The 18,533-nt window shown below is 41.4% G+C and overlaps 1 protein-coding gene across 1 annotated transcript; it reads left to right on the plus strand.

The window, feature by feature from the left end:
• The first annotated feature begins 532 nt into the window (after window positions 1-532).
• Window positions 533-11,817, plus strand: Stoml3 (stomatin like 3). The gene is made up of 7 exons (XM_076872234.1): window positions 533-599; window positions 2,108-2,235; window positions 2,317-2,389; window positions 5,830-5,912; window positions 7,773-7,976; window positions 10,175-10,309; window positions 11,590-11,817. Exons 1-7 carry the CDS (start codon window positions 533-535, stop codon window positions 11,815-11,817), a joined length of 918 nt encoding a protein of 305 aa, XP_076728349.1.
• The last annotated feature ends 6,716 nt before the right edge of the window (window positions 11,818-18,533 follow it).

Consider the following 18,533-nt stretch of genomic DNA (forward strand, 5'->3'; position numbering starts at 1 on the left):
AGAATACAACAATTGAGAAACTCAAAGTTATCTTATAAGAATAAGACATACACTGTTAGTGCAGGTACAGGTGGGTACAGACTTTTTGAATGACATTTACCATGGATCAAAATCATAAATACTAGTTCATTTGGCCTAACACATCCACTGCTAGATATTTATCCTACACAGGGCACAAAAACAAAACAAAACAAACAAACAAACAAACACAACAGATGTTTAAAGACATTCATCATAGCACTGCTTGCAAGAGCAAAAGCCTAGGACTCTTCCAAGGATTAACAAATATGGCTCAGGTCCCAATGAATCAATAGCAGTAAAATGGCTAAGTAGGGATGCTTTTGAGGAGATATCATTTAGCCTCAGAGACTTTGATGTCAATAGGAAAGAGGAAATGATGCCCTGAGTCTCTAACCTGGGCAATCAGGCGGGTTGTTAGAGCTTTTACTGAGATGGAGATAACATGGTATTTAAGGAATTTCCTGGGTGGAGATAGCTAATCAATATAATTGTTCTCCTGTCCATGAGGAGAATGTGTCTCAATGGAGAGAAATGTCGGGATGAAAATGGGGATGGCTGTCAAGGAGAAAAGAATGGGGGTAATGAGGATTGAAAGGGAGAAACTTTGCTGGGTGCAGTGATGCAGGCCTGTAATCCCAGCGGTTTGGGAGGCTGACACTTGAGGATGGAGAGTTCAAAGTCAGCCTCAGCAAAAGTGAGGCATGAAGCAACTCAGTGAGACCCTGTCTCTAAATAAAATACAAAATAGGGCCAGGGATGTGGCTCAGTGGTTGAGTGCCACTTAGTTCAATCCCTGGTGCAAAAAAAAAAAAAAAAAAAAGAAAAGAAAAAAGAAAGGGGGCGGGGGCAGGGCATAGAGAATGCTAAAATAAGAGGATCAATCAGACACGCATGTTTTCCAAATAAGCATCTGAAAAATTATGTAATTGATGTAACTAAAACTACAGTTTTAGGTGATTGCGGTAGGATTTGAATTCAGTTTCATCTCATTGCAAGACAGTATTCATGAAGACAAAGTACCCTTGCCATCATAATGTGTGACTAACCAAAAGAAATTTAATGCAATAAGTCAATAAAACAAAGTTCTTAAAAGACTATCAAAAAGCATCTTAAGAGATGATGTTTTTTAGCTCTATTTCTCTGGTAACATTTGTTTTTGGCTTCCTCTTAGGGTATATTTAAGTAAAAGTTTTGTCTTTCTATCAGCTATCAAGGTCTGACAAGTCCCTGGAATTCCTGTCCATCCATAAAATAGGAATAATAGTGGTAATCCAAGTTTACTAATGTAGATGGCAATGCATGACGAGTTATCTAATTAGTCATGAAATCTTCCAAAGTAGGTAATTTCAATCCCCATCTTACAGATGAAGAAATAGAGACCCACAGAGATTGAGTGATTTATGTAAGGTCATATAGTTGCTAAGAGACTTGCATAGAAACTGATACCTAAAGGCTCTTCAAAATATACTTCCATAGCCTGGCACTACACATCTATAATCCCAGTGACCCCAGAGGCTGAGGCAGGAGGATTGCACGTTTGAGGCCAGCCTCACAAACTTAATGAGGCCCTCTTTCAAAATAAAAAATGAAAATCACTGGGGGTATAAGCTCAGTGGTTAAGCACTTCTGGGTTCAGTCCCTAGTTAAAAAAAAAAAAATAAGAAAAGTTTTTCTATGTGCTGCATTGTTGCCCTCTGGGGATAATAGTGCCTGCCTACCTACCTACCTACCTATAACTTATTTTAAATTTCACCTGGAGAATTCATGAGGCTCAAGAATCTGAAGGTTCTGATGTGGGTGATCCATTGGACCATATTCTGAGAAAAACAATTTTATTTCTTTTGAGAATAATAAACCATGTCAGCTGTATAGAAATACAATGATAATTAGTGTTATTGATTGCTAGGAGACTTCTCTTGGAAGGAACAGATCAGTTTCAGTTTCTAAAAACCTGAAAACATTGTGTGCTTGTCTGCATTCAAGGGTGTGGATGGATTTGGGTCTCCTCAGTTGCGTTGCCAGCCCTCTGGATAGTTTCCTCACCTACTCATCTGGAGGCCTCTTGAAAGAATTGCACCAATCCCAGGCTTGCTTCTTTCTCATTTCTTAGGCATCAACAAAAAACAGCTGGGTGTCTGTGGCTGGATCCTGTTTTCCCTCTCTTTCCTGTTGATGATTATTACCTTCCCCATCTCCATATGGATGTGCTTGAAGGTAATACCCTGGGAATTAAATGGGGCTCTCCATATTAGCCAGCAAACCATTAAGACTAAATGCTGTCCCTTAACCTCTTAGATCATTAAGGAGTATGAGCGTGCTGTTGTATTCCGACTGGGACGCATCCAAGCCGGCAAAGCCAAGGGACCAGGTATGACACAGAGGCTACTCCTGTCGCGGATCACGGGCATCCCTTACTTCTGCTGCCACCACCACTATTTTTCCTGGTGGCACCGACTGGGACTCAAAGCAAAATCTCAGGAAATTGGAGCTCTTCTGTATAATAAAAGGATGTGCCCTCCTGGGAGTGGCCACCGGTTTGAGAGATTAGAAATCTGGATCTGTTTCCAAACTCTTCCCCTGAGAGGGGCTGTGAATGTGAGCCAAGCTGGTGGTTATGATCCCTGGACATGGCTTACCAGGGCCAATAAGAACATGTCAGGACAACAAGGGGAAAGAGTAAATGACTGGGACTGGTGGCACATGCCTGTAATTCCAAGCTCCTCGGAGGCTGAGGCAGGAGGATGGTGAGTTCAAAGCCAGCCTCAGCAAAAGTGAGGTACTGAGTAACTCAGTGAGACCCCGTCTCTAAATAAAATACAAAATAGGGCTGAGGGAGTGCCCCTGAGCTCAATCTGCGTTACCACCCCTCCTCCCCCAAAAAAGAGTAAATGGCCAACATAGATCATTAAGGTACTTGGAGCCAACATTCAAGTGGTTGGGATTTGATTCTTACTATTTGAAAAGGGCTAACGGAAGAGTAAAAGGTAATTTCCTTTCATGGCAAGTAGACTAACAGACCAACAGAGCCAGAGGCCATGCTATGGCTCCCTTTGTCCGGTCCCCTGGTTTTGAAAATAAGGAAACTGAAGCCAACATAGGTCTGATGGTTTACCTAAGATCATTCTCACAGTTGGAGGTAAAGATGAACTTTCAGGCTTTTTGATATCTAGTGTAGTTTCATTTTCATCTTTTCTCTAAAACTTTGGAAGGAAAAATATTCCAAACTGTTCTTGTTACAAAAAGATTTGTTTTTTCTTTGACCAGGGTGAAGGTGAGGGTGTCAGTTCAATATTTTATTTCTAAACTTCTTATTTCTAAACTTCCTAGAAATAAGATATTGATTTAATTCTCACAAAGTCTCGGTGTATATTTAGTTGAACCATACAAAATTGCTATTATTTGCTTTGGTTCACAAAAATGGCAATTCCATGTGGTTAATTTTAATATTCTTAAAAGACTATCAAAAAGCATCTTAAGAGATGATGTTTTTTAGCTCTATTTCTCTGGTAACATTTGTTTTTGGCTTCCGCTTAGGGTATATTTAAATAAAAGTTTTGTCTTTCTATCTACACTACAAAATCTCTGGGGTTAGAAAGGTTTTTATGCATAGTGATATTCTGTGTATTTTGTACTTGGTCAGATATCTGCTACACGAAAAAAAAAAAACCTGAAATGCTTCAAAAGGTGAAACCTGTGAGTGACACTTGGCTATTTTAAGTAATATAATCTTACTTGTCGAATTTCATAAAGAACCCAAGGAAAAGAGAGCAACATCCATTATGCATTATGGATGTTCTTATGAGTTTGCCAAGACAGCATGTGTAAGAATCATCCAACAGAGGAAAAATAGAACAAAGTTATCCTGTTCCTGGGCGCTCAGATTGTAATAATGGATGTGAAAGAGGCAGAAAAATCCACAAGTTGGAGAACTCTGGAGAAAAATGTGTCTCTTGTAAATGAATTTTCCCAGAAGATTTCGCTACTTAATGTCCCAGGATAACCACCCTCGTCATACGGGTCTCTGGGGCCAATGAGTTACCTCAGCATGTCATAAGGACAAAAGGGAGACGAGCCAAATTGCTAATGGAAAACTTCTCCACTTTTGCAAATTGCAAATTATTCTTCAATAATAAAAAGTATTAACAATAAGAACTTTGACTCCATGAGCACCTATTACATTCCTATTCCTACCATCTTGTATGTATTAAGCCACCAAAGCTCAGAAAAGTTGAGTGAATGTTCCCTGTCACAAGAGTGCAAAGTGGCAAGGCTAGGACTGAACTCCAGAAGCTCCCAGTGCCATGCTCTTAACCACAGAGACCTGATACCAAAAAAGCAAATAAATGGGGCAGTCGTTCTTACCACAAGTCTCAGAAATGTTTAGAGACCAAAAGAAAGAGAACATTCCAGTAGTGTACTCTGCCTGTGCTGCTGTTCCTTCTCATGGTGCTTACTTAACCTGAGAACAAAAACAGTCACACAAAACTTTCCTGATAAGCAGAAATGGATTAGTGTCCCCATCTTGCTGACATGCCTTGTGGTTCTAACCCTTATAACTCTTATAATAAAGAACATCCTCAGTGTAATGCTGAGGATTCACAGGGTCCTCTAACGAGTTTTCTTATACCCACCCTTCCCTGACGACACCAACCCCAGTGCTTCACAATGCAGAGAGAAGGAAAAGTGTTTATAATCACAGAATGTTATTGTCCTCGAACCAGAATATGGCTATGTTTTGCAAAGCATTGGTTTCAGGAAATCTGAGACCCTGGGATGATTTATTTCTCCTTCTCCTCCTCCTCCTCTTCCTCCTTCTCTTCCCCCTCCTTCTGCTCCTCCTGCTCCCCTCCTCTCCCTTCTCCCCTCTTCCCCATCCCCCTCCTCCTCCCCTCCTCCCCCTCTCCTCCTCCTCCCTCTTCCTGCTCCTCCTCTTCCTTCTTCCTGCTCTTCCTCCTCTGCCCCTCCTCTTTCTTCTTCTTCTTCTTCTTTTTTTTTTTTTTTTTTTTTCAGTATCGGGGCTTGAACTCAGGGCCTCAAGAATGCTAATAGCACACTCTATCCCCAAACTATACCCCTAGTGCTTAAAAAAAAAAAAAAAAAAAAGAAATTTTAAAAAATTTTGTTTCGAGTCAGGGTCTCACTAGGTTTTCTAGTTTGGCCTTGTCCGCCTGTCTCAGACCACCAAGTAACTGGGATTATAGGTGTGCACAATCATGCCCAGCTTTGGGAAAACTTTAGTTTAATTATTCCTTCAATACACTTGAAGATGCTGAGAATGTTGGCACTCACTAATATTCAAGACCAAAAGTCTATCTCCTGAATTTTTTATATTGTACCTTTATTATAAGAAAACCAATTTCCAAAATGTCCTTTTAAATCAACATCAAATTAAACACTTAGAAAGAAATAGATTGTTTTAAAAAATCGAAGATTAAATGCCAAGGATCATTAGCATTTTACCAAAAGACTTTAATTCTTAGGCAATTGTTTATTTTTTTTTTAATCCCCAAAGTTGAATGTGTTCATATTGAAGATCATCTAGAAACATATACAGCCCTGTGAAAATGATGTACCAAATAGCTGGAGACTATTTATTTTAATTCTTTTCTTTTTTAAAAAAAAATATTTATTTATTTTTGCATTACAATTCTTAATACACCATTATATCATAATTTACCATATCTCTGATTATATATGAGGTATGTTGACTCCAAATTCACATCTTCATACATGTGTTTTGTAAAGTGATGAGGGTCTCCTTAATTATTTTCAATAGGTAAAAATTTAAATGAATTTTCTGTTTTGTAGGTCTGATCCTGGTTCTGCCCTGCATAGATGTGTTTGTTAAAGTTGATCTCCGAACAGTTACTTGCAACATTCCTCCACAAGAGGTAAAAGATTATAGATGTGTTACTAGAAATAAAACCTACATCTCCATTATATGTATGTTTTTGAACAATACGGGGAGGATGAACTGAATCCCCAGGGACCTGCTCTGAGTGCTGTTGTTGGCTCCTAAAACTTCTGGGCTTTGTTTTGCCAAAGGAGTCCAGGGCAAGAGCTCAAATACTAGAAGACATGAGGGCTCAAATACTTGAAACACTAAATGACCTGGAACAATTTATATTACATGTATGTAGGAATATGTCAAAATAAACCCCACAATTATATATACGTATATTGCACTAATAAAAACATTAAAAAATACTAGAAGACTCGGAATGACCAGATAAAAGAAAGTCTGAGAGAAGACAGTTGGCAAGGAAGCTGGGGTGGAGAATGACTAAACAGATGCTTGAGAGAGACAGATAACTCACCATAAAAGAGCTGAAGACAATGGGGGCAGAGAGTAGTGTTTGGTTATTTTATAATCCTTGCCATCATCATCTTTTAGCAGTTGCTAGACATAATAACTTTATTTATTTATTTTTATGTGGTGCTGAGGATTGAACCCAGTGCCTCCCATCTGCTAGGCAAGCACTCTGCCACAGAGCCACAACCCCAGCCTCATTTTCTAAGATTTTTAAAGTAATACCTGTATTAATCACCTTTGCTTTTTTTTTTTTTTTTTCCTACTGGGGAATGAACTCTGGGGCACTTAACAACTCACCCCTAAAAGCAGGTCTCACTGAGTTGCTTAGGGCCTTAATAAATTGCTGAGGCTACCTTTGAACTCATGATCCTTCTGTTGTAGCCTCCTGAGCTGCTGGGATTATAGGCATGCACCACTGTGCCCAGCTCACCTTTGCATTTGACCTTAAGTTGGTTTATGTTTGGATGCAACAGAGCAGACAGGTGTGGAGACAGAGCAGAGGTTGTGAAGGGCTTACCTGTATTTGGATTTCAAATGATTCTTGAAATACTATAATGAATGACCAAAACCAATAACTGGATACTAGCAAAGTCAGAGTTACTAATGATTAATTTGCTTTCTCATAACCAAAGTGAACTGTTGGGGAGGGGGAAATAACTGTGAGTAGATCTACAATGGGTGAAGGACTTAGGGGGAGGGCAGAGATAATGAGAAGACAGGACACTCAATCAAGACTCAAAAAGAGACATCTCCAGGGCCTCTGTCAGGAACCACAGGACTGAGTGTAGAATTCAGCTTCATCACAGCACCTGGAATGCTTGCTGACCTAGAGGAGAAATTTTCTGGCTTTATTGTAGACAGTTCTGGCCTCTGTGTTCCATGATCCACGCACAAATCACTCATTTGCTCCAAAATACCTTGTCACATTATTCAGATTGATGAATGCTGAGCTTCTCTACAAATCTGAATCAGTTGTGCTTTACTTGAATATAGAACACGGTCTCTGGTGCCATCTATGTTTTCTAAGCAGTATTGCTTCATCACATCTGAAAACTGAAAAACAAGTAGATTACAGGTATCAGGAAACAAGTGTTCTCCATCTACTTAGAAATAGAAGATGATAGAATTACAAAAGGGTTCTACTAATCCTTAAAATGGGGGTCTCTATTCTTACCTTGGCAAGTCAAGATCTTCTGCCTATGGGATGTAAATGTTCTCTAAGATGAAGTTTCAGGGGTTGATAGGGACCAAATCTGGGTTGGAATGTTGTTACTGAGTAGGATGAGGTTATATTCAACCCAGGACAGGATTTGGTGACTGTTGGCATGAACTGTAATTAATACTTTCCTGTGAAGAAGGGCTTTAGGGGTTGGCTATCACTCTTTAGATTTCTGTGAATGCAACTCACGTGTGATCTTGCCCTGTTTTTGCTCTATAGATCCTCACCAGAGACTCTGTGACTACTCAGGTGGATGGAGTTGTCTACTACAGAATCTACAGTGCTGTCTCAGCAGTGGCTAATGTCAACGATGTTCACCAAGCCACATTTCTGCTGGCTCAGACCACTCTGAGAAATGTCTTAGGGACACAGACCTTGTCTCAGATCTTAGCAGGACGAGAAGAGATTGCCCACAGCATCCAGGTGAGGACTCCCAAGAACTAATACCCTGCACCATAGTTAATTTTTCTTAATTATCAGAGACTATCGATGTACCCCCTTAACGTGTGTTAACACACACCACACACACACACACACCACACACACAGAGCTATGCTAGAGAGATGGGGTTCCATTGGTGATTTTGTTTACTTATTACAAGGCATAGACTTAAATATCTGGGTGGGAGAAAGGAGCTATGAGAATTGTACCCCTTTTCCCCTTTCTTTGGAATTCACAATCACGGATTAACGTTGTACCTTTTCTGAGAAGGTTAGAGACCAGACTTATTTTCAATTTAGATTACTCCAGAGGAAATATAGCCATTTCCCAGGCAGCCCCTATATTCCTACATTTCAGTGGGGGTGTGGAAGTCAGAAGAGGATTGATCTGAGACAGCCGAGATATGCCTTGTCTGAAAAGATTTACATCATGGCACCAATATCAATAACAAGATTACTGATAATGATCATCATCATTATTGTAATGATGATAATAGGGACTTCATTTTTAAAAATTTTTTTTAAATTTTTATTGTTGGTTGTTCAAAACATTACATAGTTCTTGATATATCATATTTCACACTTTGATTCAAGTGGGATATGAACTCCCATTTTTATCGCGTATACAGATTGCAGAATCACATTAGTTACACATCCATTGATTTACATATTGCCATACTAGTGTCTGTTGTATTCTGCTGCCTTTCCTATCCTCTACTATCCCCCCTCCCCCCCTCCCCTCTTCTCTCTCTACCCCCTCTACTGTAATTCAATTCTCCCCTTATATTTTTTTCCCTTTCCCCTCACTTCCTCTTATATGTAATTTTGTATACCCCTGAGGGTCTCCTTCCATTTCCATGCAATTTCCCTTCTCTTTCCCTTTCCCTCCCACCTCTCATCCCTGTTTAATGTTAATCTTCTTCTCATGCTCTTCGTCCCTACTCTGTTCTTAGTTACTCTCCTTATATCAAAGAAGACATTTGGCATTTGTTTTTAAGGGATTGGCTAGCTTCACTTAGCATAAAGGGACTTCATTTTTAAAGGAATGGTAGAACCCTTCTGGAATCCTACCATCTTTAATTTCTAAATAGATATAGAACACTTGTTTTCCTGATAACCTGTAATCCAGGTTGCAGGTAGCAAGATGGATCAGGTATGACCTCATCTCTTGTATATTCTAGTTTATAAATTGCGTTTCTGTATTTTCTTAACTTGGTTGCAATTTGATTCTCAGCTTTCTTTCTGTAAGTTAGGACTTGGGTCATTCTTGGCCTCTTGTGCCAAGACCTCATGGTTTTATGAGGTGATGACAGTTCTGCATGACAGATCCCCATCTCCTTTCTAAGAACCTGCTGAGTTTGACAACTCAAATGTTTCCCATTTAAAGCCAGGTCTCTGGCTTCTCCTGAGGTCTCACCAATTCTTGGTGTCCTGCAGAACCCACAGAAGGAAAGGCACTCTTGTCCTTTCTTCCCCAGGACAACCAATTAGATGTCTTTCAGAGTTTTAAGGTTTTACAAAGGACAAGAATATCTTTACTGTAAGCTTCTTTAAAAATGCACCCTAAAAATATGTCCTACTTTAAAAAAAAAGAAAACACATCTTGTTGCTTGTTTAAAACTGGCCATCAGATAGGGATTAAAGAGCGTAAGATAAATAATAGCTTGAAAAGTACCCAATAATAATATCCACTGAGTCATTGCTAAGTATTGATAGATACTTCATATGTATTATCTCAAAGTCTTATACAAATCCTCATGACAGTCCAGACAGGAACTGTTCATAGGTGAGAAAACTGAGAATCAGAGAGATTAAGAAGCTAGTCCTGTGATTCATAGCTGCAAATGGCAGAGCCAGCTCAAAATCCAAGCCTGTCTGAAAAGCTCACCCATTGCTGTCTGCTTGATATCAGTGACAGCAGATCTGAGGCATTGTCCCCAATCTCCACCATATACTGATAGCATACGCTGATGTCCTGCGGGATGGTTGTGGAGTGGTTCCTTCTAGTAGATCACTTACCGAATTTATTAGGATTTGTTCATGAAGCCTTCAAAGAATTTACTTCAATTCCAAGAAGGGATCTATAGGTTTGGGAAGAATTACCTTCCCAAAACATATCAGAAACTTAACATCAAGTCACCTGTCTTCTGATCAATGTCTTTTCTTTTGATTGGCAAACAGACCTTGCTTGATGATGCCACGGAGCTGTGGGGGATCCGGGTGGCCCGAGTGGAAATCAAAGATGTCCGGATTCCCGTGCAGTTGCAGAGATCCATGGCTGCTGAGGCCGAGGCCACAAGGGAAGCCAGAGCCAGGGTAAGGGCCACTCCATGTACATGACGAGGGGAGGCTCCTGGTGCTGGGGCAGACAAGGATGGAGCTGAACAGAAGATCAGGGTTGCTCTGTTATTTTTAAAGAAAGGCTTTTTTTCACAGATTTAATGAGAATTTCTTTGGATCTGAAGGTAATGAGTATAGCAACAGGTCAAGAGGATGCTCAGCAACATGTTAAACAATTAGCAATGTGGGGCCCAATGCTGGCTGCACCCCAGAGTCTCCTAGAGAATGTAGCAAAACTAAACACTTCAGCTCCAGTGAAGCAGAATCTGGGACGGGTTCAGGGACCAGCCTTTTTATAAAGCTGGTGTTTCAGATGTAGCCGGCGTGTTGCCTGTTTTGTGAGCATTGTTGTTTAGGTGTATTTCATGTTACTGGATTCAAAGGGAGTAATCAAACACAACCCAGGCTAGAATTACAAAATGTAACTCCACCCTGTCTCCCCAATGTCCTTGAATCGGTTGGATCTGTAGTCTTTGTGTTGATGGATTTCCTGCAGCATCAGAAACCAAGTGAAATCAGAAACCTTCAAGCAGCCTCATGGGAATCTTACTTGTGAGCTGACGAAGGTTGTTTTCTCTGTCCTTATCCATCCCGTAATTTGGTTTATCTACTGAGTTCCAGCACCTTCCCAGCAGAGACTTGGCAATGATGGACAAGACATCACTCTCCCAGGGATAGCGGGTACCCACCCTAGGGGCGATTAAGCTTGGCCAAGTTGTTCTTGGGCAGTCTGAGAACTAGGAAAGCAGAGTATGAAGAGAGTCCCAGGCTGGCACTTTCTACTACTTGTAATCAAGAGCTCAGAGAACTGGGAACAATTCCTGCAATGTAAGAACGAGACTAGGTTGGCAATAGAACGAAATAACAACATTTTGTATGATAAATGAAAAACAGCAAAAAACCTGGTTGGAGCCCTTGAATTTTAGGCTTCTCTAAAAACGAATGCAATAGGCAGTGAGGCCCCTACAGGCTTTAAGAGCATTCCTAGGATGGATGGCCTAGTATTTATTTGTGTTAAAGAGAGTGCTTTCATTTTTGTTTGAAAATGAAATCTAAGTAGTCATAATTTGTAAAACATCTATTCTGACACTGTGTGACCTCCTCAGTTTCTCCATTCACCATAGGATGTGACACTCTTATCCTAGCCAAAAGCAAAGGAAACATGTCTGGCAAAGCAGGAGGGGACCTATATCAGCACAAACCCAGAAAAAGAAAACTCTAGTCACATTTGTAAACGTTTATTTCTGTCATTTTAGGTCCTGGCAGCAGAAGGGGAAATGAATGCTTCTAAATCTCTGAAGTCGGCCTCTATGGTGCTGGCCGAGTCCCCCATAGCCCTTCAGCTGCGTTACCTGCAGACCTTAACCACTGTAGCCACCGAGAAGAATTCCACCATTGTATTTCCTCTGCCCATGAACATCCTGGAGGGCATTGGTGGTATCAGCTATGACAATAACCACAAGAAGATTAATGACAGAGCCTGAGGTCCTCCTGAAGTAGCCAGTCCATTGCTTAGAGAGTTCTTTGAATCCTGTGGGGGAAGCCAGCAGTTAGAGGCAGTGAAAATTATAGCACTATTCATGCCACAGTCACTCCATAGCTGGAATAATTAGCAGAGAAAATGTGTAGAGCCTATTAAATAAAAAAAAAAAAAAAAAAGGAAAATGAGGGTTGTATATTAGTAATGAAACTAAGCAACTTTGCAACATTCTTATATTATTAATTAATAGTCATTCTGAGTTATAGCAGGAACTTTCTCACAGTAGGGAAGGAAATCATTGGTTACTGTGACCAAGATGCAAAATTACTTTCTAATTGTTTTAAAAAGAAGTACTCTAGATCACTTGTAAAGTAAAACAAGTCTCCTGTGCACACCATGTCTGAAGTAATTACTTGCTATATCTCTGATAGTTGCAGGAAAACCCCTCAATGCTAAAAATTATGATTGATTTTGATATTAAAGATAAAAAACATCGGCTGCAAACTCAGCCTGGCCCCACAGGACAAATTGCACTCAGCTCAGGGCACCAGATCTGTTGCTGCAATGCAGGTCCTGCTGGGAGTGTTGGCCAATCCCCCGCCTCCCATCACAGTTGTCAGAGGGCTGAAGAAGACATAGTTAGGTGGACCCTCCTGTCAATCATTTGCTTTCAAGTGAGACTGCTTATAAAAGGCTTCAGAGGTGGAACAGCTGGGGAGCTTGTCCTTTGGAGTTCATGTTTCCATTCTGCTGTTAGTCTCAAGAGCCACTCATACCCCAGAATTATTGGCAAACTCCATCATTCCCCCTCCACCAAAGAACCTGCTACAAATAAAGAAGTCATAGCATGTGAATGTACTTAAAAACAATGCTTTGTTGGAGGTTATTTTGCTGCCAAGGTGTAATATTCTTTGGGGATCAGGTTTGAGAAATGGGCTAGAATTATTTATTTATTTATTTATTTTTTACAGATTCATTTGTTATTTTCCTACAGCAGTGCATATTCATACACACAGGTACACCTTCACAACTTGGATATAACAGGAAAAGTTTTAAATGTTCCTTTTTATTGACCACTTTGTGTTACACTGAATTCTGCCCTTTGGGGCTGCCAAGAAATATCTTTATTTTACAGAGGAGAAAGTGATGTCAAGAGATTAAAAATCACTTGTCCAGGGACCCTCATCAGTGAGTGTTGGACCAGAATTTTTAAAAATCCAGGTCTCAATTGAAAGTCTTGGCTCTTACACATCATCGGGTTTTACTTGGGGAAGTGGGGAGAAGGGTAGAGTCCTCCAATTCCCTTTCTTGCCTTTAATACCACACTTCTAGGTTCTGGAAGTGCAGTCACCACTGCAGTACCCTGGACTACATGTGCATGTGTACAAACACAACTTCCTTGGTGCTTCACTCTCTTTTTCACACTCTACACCCTCCATGTAACCTCTGGCCCTCACTTTCCTGCTCCCATCACTTCCCCAGCCTCTCCTCATTCAGATCCTGTCAGGACCCAGGCACTAACTGCATATGAATGAAAAATGAGGATCATACTCCACTTTTGGTTTCATAACCTGTGTTTTATTTTTCCCCAAACTTTCTGATATTTGGATAATCCTCATTTTATGAATCTTGTAGTAGATACTCTTGGCTGTGAACCCAACACTCATTCTTAACTCACTGAGGTTAGTATTTTTTTCTTATAGACTCATTACTTGCATTGTAACAGGAGTTGAGAACTTAGGTGCATAGGCAAGAATCTAAGGTGGGTCACCCACATCAGCCAGAATCCAAGTCCATAGATTATGACACTTGTCTTAGTTGACTTAGCATTGCTGTGACCAAAATATCCGACATGAACTACTTAGAATAGGGAAAGTTTATTCGGGAATCATTGCTTCAGAGGTCTCAGTCCATAAATAGCTGACTTCATTGCCCAGGGCCCAATGTCAAGCCACCTGCATAAAGTTACCACCCAGTGAATCCATTCAACTAGGAGTGACAGATTCCATTACAGCTTTCATAATCAAATCATTTTACTTCTGAATATTCCTGCATTAACAGGAGCTTTTGGGGACACCTCATAGCTAAACTACCTAAACATTACCTAAACACTTAATTGGTGCCCCTACAACTAAAGAACAATGGTGCAGACCTCAAGAGCCCGCAAGGGGGGTGGGGTGGGGGGGATCCTATTTATACAACAAAATTTTGCTGGCCCTTGTAAATGTCTCTTCTTAGTCTTGTTCCACAGATAAGTTGTTGCTCCTTTTTCGGCTTCAGTGATTTACATTGAAATGCAAATCTCTGCTGACAATGCACAGAAAATTCTGAATTAGTGGTTTTTGGTGGAGATAAACAACATTTTTTCACTCACTGGAACTTCCTTTTCAAAATGCACAACCAGTAAACACACACACACACACACACACACACACAGACACACACAGACACACACACACACCCGCCCCCCAAACAAATAATGCCCAGTCTGTTTGCATCTCACGTACATTGAGATGGGTTTGGAGCATGAGAGTTAAATCAGAATATTTGGAGCAGTGACAGATGTAGCTCAAAAACTCCCTAGAAAATTCAAGTCACTCCATCCTTTCCAACATCAAGCCTTATTAGTTCTTTAGTGAATTTTACAACAGATGATTTGTTATATTACTAAAGGCTGACTAAAGAAGCGTCCCCTAAAAGTTAGTATATTTGGGGACCATGGGCTCATAGAAAAACCAGAAAAGGCAGAGGTTTTGGAATGTGAATGCCAAGGATGATGTTCAAAACAGTCACCTCCCCTCTGCCACCCACAGAATAAGGCTAAAATCGTTTTCCTCTGGAGGTTGGGGCAAGGCCAGGAGGGAAAAGAGTAGAAGACCCTCTTAGAGAGAGAAAAGTGGCTACTCCTAGCAATGCAACTGTGGAACCCACAGTCATTCCATCAGTATTGAAGTTAGTGCAGATAAGCTCCCTCAGGTGTTTCCTGTTTTGACAGCAGGGATGGCTGGGCCCTGGCTGCAATGCTGAAGCGGGTTTGAGGCCCAGGACTCACAGGCATTGCCCCTTCATTGCTGAGCTAGAGGGAAATAGCAGGGCTTTCTTAGTCTCTCTGGGCTGCCTCGATACCATAAACAGGCAGCTTATAAACAACAGAAATTCATTTCTCATAATTCTGGAGGCTAGAAAGTATAAGATAAATATAAGAGTTTGATGAGGGCTATTATCTGGTTCATAGATGGTGCCTTGTCCCTCTGTCTTCACATGGTGGAAGGAATAAAGCACCCCTCTGGGTGTCTTATATAAAAGCACCAATGATAATAAAGGCTCTGCCTGTGTGGTCTAATCAAAGGTCCCAGCTGCTAGTACCATCACCTTGAGGGTTAGGATTTAAAGATGTGGATTCTTAGGTGGCATGGACATTCAGACCACACACACACACACACACACACACACACACACCCCTTACCAATTGAATGTCAGTTCTGATAAATGTTCACTTCAAGGGGACCTGAGCTTCCAGAAGACAATGGAAGGTCACTGAGGAACTGTGATGAGGCAGAGGTTACTGAAAAAGTTCTCTGGACTAGGAGCAGCCTTGATCAAATCTGGGAAAACACCTTGGCTGTCACCCAGTCCAGCCATTATTTTTAAAGCCTCGAAGCAGACGTATGGGCAAATTTAAAGCTGAAACATATAATCAATAAACATGGAGCTGCTCTGGCTGTAGTAGGGATGAAGGGCCCAGGGCTCCATCTACCACCCTATCTATTCTCCTTATTCCCAGTTCCCCTTCACAGTGGTCAATTTGAAAACCTCTTGTCACTGAATCACAGCTTGTGACACAATAGGAGATAAACAGCCAGAGAAGTGAAAGGACACCCCAAGGTTACAGGGACAAGATGCAGCAGCTATTGATACCACCGGTTACTGGTGGTATCTGCTCCCTCACGTGTTAAAGTTTGAACATTAGAGAAGCACGCCGAGGCAAGCATATAAAGCAGGGTTTATTTAAAAAGGGGGTAACATAGACTTCTCCTGGGAGGGAGAAGGGGGCCATAGCTGGTGTCCTGGTATCCCCAAAAGCAAGGTGTTCTCCCCTTTTTGTATGTTCTAGGTGTCCTTCATTCTCTTGCCCTCTTCCCCTTACCTCTCTCCTTTCTGTGACTAGGCATCTGACTAGACCTAGGATATGCTCGGTGGGATGGCCAACAGGTGGGAAACAGGTGGACGGAAGGGGGAAGGGCAGGAAGGAACAGCCAAGGACACATTAATTAACAACCTTATAGCTCCCTGTAGGGAGGGGCAATTCCTGGGACAGGTTACCTTGGCCACAGGTTGGAGCTGGGGCAGGTTCTTGATAAGGGTGGAGGAAGGGCTCTGAAGGAATTAACATTTCAATCCCTCCGGGAGGACAGTCTCCAACTTGCTGGACTCACTCAAAATTGGCCTCCTTGATCTGACTTGACTCGATTTACCTATCTATACTGACTGCCTAATTCTGGCTTCATCATGACCCAAGTCCAAAAAGCCGTTGAGTGGCGGGGAAGGACCAGACTTTTCTAATGCACCTTGAATCTTGAGTCAATCTGATTTCTGGTGATTGTTGACATCACACACACTGTCACAAAGTATACCTGCTGTGCCCTAGAAGGACCCCTGACAGGTAGTCACTTTCTAGAGTCCTAAATGGGATATAGGGGAACAAAGAGAGGCTTTTTTGTTTGTTTTGTTAATCTTACTTACTAAACCACCTTACCTCGTATCTATTCCTTTAAACTCGACATAATTGGAGTTTGTCTCTTCCTTCAGCTCATTCTCTTATACCATCCAGAGTACAGAATGACTATAGGGAGAGAAGCCTCAGAAACAATTGCCTCTGAGGACATCTTGTAATGCCAGATTCGTGGGACCCCAACAGACTTCCAGGAGCCGAATCCCATGCAATCACACAAGAGTCTTTATTGCAAGCTCGAGCCTGGACTCACAACCGTTCCCGACGCAGTGGTCCCAGGGAGTGAGTCCTGGTCCTTTGTGCAGTGAGATTGTATAGGTTTGGGGGGGATACTCTATGTGTCACAACATCACACAGCAAATCATTCCACACCGTGGGAAAATCAAACAACAACTCTTAACATTGATTAGCACATTCACTGGCAGGAACAAGTTGGGTAGGGGTGATTGGCTACTACAAGAGGGGATTCGTTGGAACTGATTGGTTTAGGCCACGAGGGGTGTCTGTGCTAAACTACATGGTTTCCCAACATGTTATCAACCACCATAAACTACTGGGGGTCATCTGGCATTCCAGATATTTTCCCTGTCTCGTGCTGATTGGTGGTTGCTAGGGGGTTGCTATGGGTCCTCACCTAGCCTGACTGAGTCAGGGCCACCTGGCATCACAGATCTCTCCTGTTGTTTATAGACAAACAACTCAGCAGGTTGGGTGTGTGCCTAGGAGTGCTCTGTGGGTTTTTCCCAGGACAAGGGTCACGCCCCCTTCCTTAGGACAGGCCTTGAGGTAGAAGCTACTGTTATTTATTTTCAAAAATGGAGTCACATCAGTTTCTCAATCTGGACCTTGGATTTCAAGCCTTTAGAACTGTGTGTAGGCAAGTGGCTGTTTAAGCCTGGGGTTCTTTGTTATGGCATCCCCAGAAAACAAATACACTCCACTTCAGTGAGTCTAGGCCTATGACCTGGCAGTATCTCCTCAATGCCTATGAGGAAATGTAGTGTTGTACATGTGATGCAAATCTACAGCCTCAGCCCTGGCTCCTTTTAAAACAATTCATAGAGGTTTAAACAATACTGACACCTGGGTTCTATTCCCAGAGTTTCTGATCTAATTAAAATGAGGTGTAGCTTGGTGTGAGGTGCAGGCCGGTAATCCTAGCAGCTCAGGAGGCTGAGGCAGGAGGATTGCAAGTTCAAATCCAGCCTCAGCAACTTAGCGAGGCCTGAAGCAGCTTAGTGAGGCCTTAAGCAACTTAGTGAAACCCTGTCTCAATAATAATAAATAATAATAATAAATACATGCCTATAGTTAGGAATGTGGCTCAGTGGTTAAGTGCCCCTGGGTATAAACTCTGGTGAAAAAAGAAAAATAGATTGAGGTGTGACCCTGGCATTCTCCATGTGATACTAAAATAGGGAGAATAATAGCTTTAGAATAATTCTACTACATTTGTTTGTCTATAACTTTTTATGACCTGTGATAGAAAAAATTGTTTTTCTCTCCTGATATGTAAAATGGATTTTCAAAATTCTGTGTTGAAACACCATAGTAGGTTCTCCCCTTGTGGAATCCAATGGTGCTGCTAAACATCATGAAGTGTGGGAAGGGTGATAAGGCCCTGGAAGGCAAACAGCAGGAGGACCATCTCACACTTAGGTCCTTTCTTTTAAGTGAGAGGTGCAGGCTGTAGTAATAGGAAGAAACGTCATTTACAGCTGACCTGACAATGTGCTATTTCATCTGGAGAATTTTTTTTTGTGTGAAAATTTCTTTCTTTGAATCCAGCCTAATCCAGGGCCCAGGTTACTCTCAAGATATCCCCCTGGATCTTATGAAGTCTATAAAATGTCCTGCATTTCTGTAAGTTTACAATTGTTGGTCCTCTCTAAGGCGTCTGAGACACTGCAGAACTGAAATCTGTTTTCTTTTCTAAACACAATTAAAATGTCATTTACTCCCACTTTGCAACAACTGTGATACCTAAG

The sequence above is a fragment of the Callospermophilus lateralis genome, chromosome 12, assembly GCF_048772815.1.
Source record: "Callospermophilus lateralis isolate mCalLat2 chromosome 12, mCalLat2.hap1, whole genome shotgun sequence".
NCBI classification, from domain to species: domain Eukaryota; kingdom Metazoa; phylum Chordata; class Mammalia; order Rodentia; family Sciuridae; genus Callospermophilus; species Callospermophilus lateralis.

What these genes read in the sequence shown, in the direction of transcription:
- Stoml3 (XM_076872234.1), top strand. Translation starts at nt 533, where the DNA reads ATGTGTCTCAATGGAGAGAAATGTCGGGATGAAAATGGGGATGGCTGT. An exon ending in GCAACATTCCTCCACAAGAG is followed by an intron (nt 5,913 to 7,772) that starts GTAAAAGATTAT and finishes TTTGCTCTATAG; the next exon opens with ATCCTCACCAGAGACTCTGT. An exon ending in CAAGGGAAGCCAGAGCCAGG is followed by an intron (nt 10,310 to 11,589) that starts GTAAGGGCCACT and finishes CTGTCATTTTAG; the next exon opens with GTCCTGGCAGCAGAAGGGGA.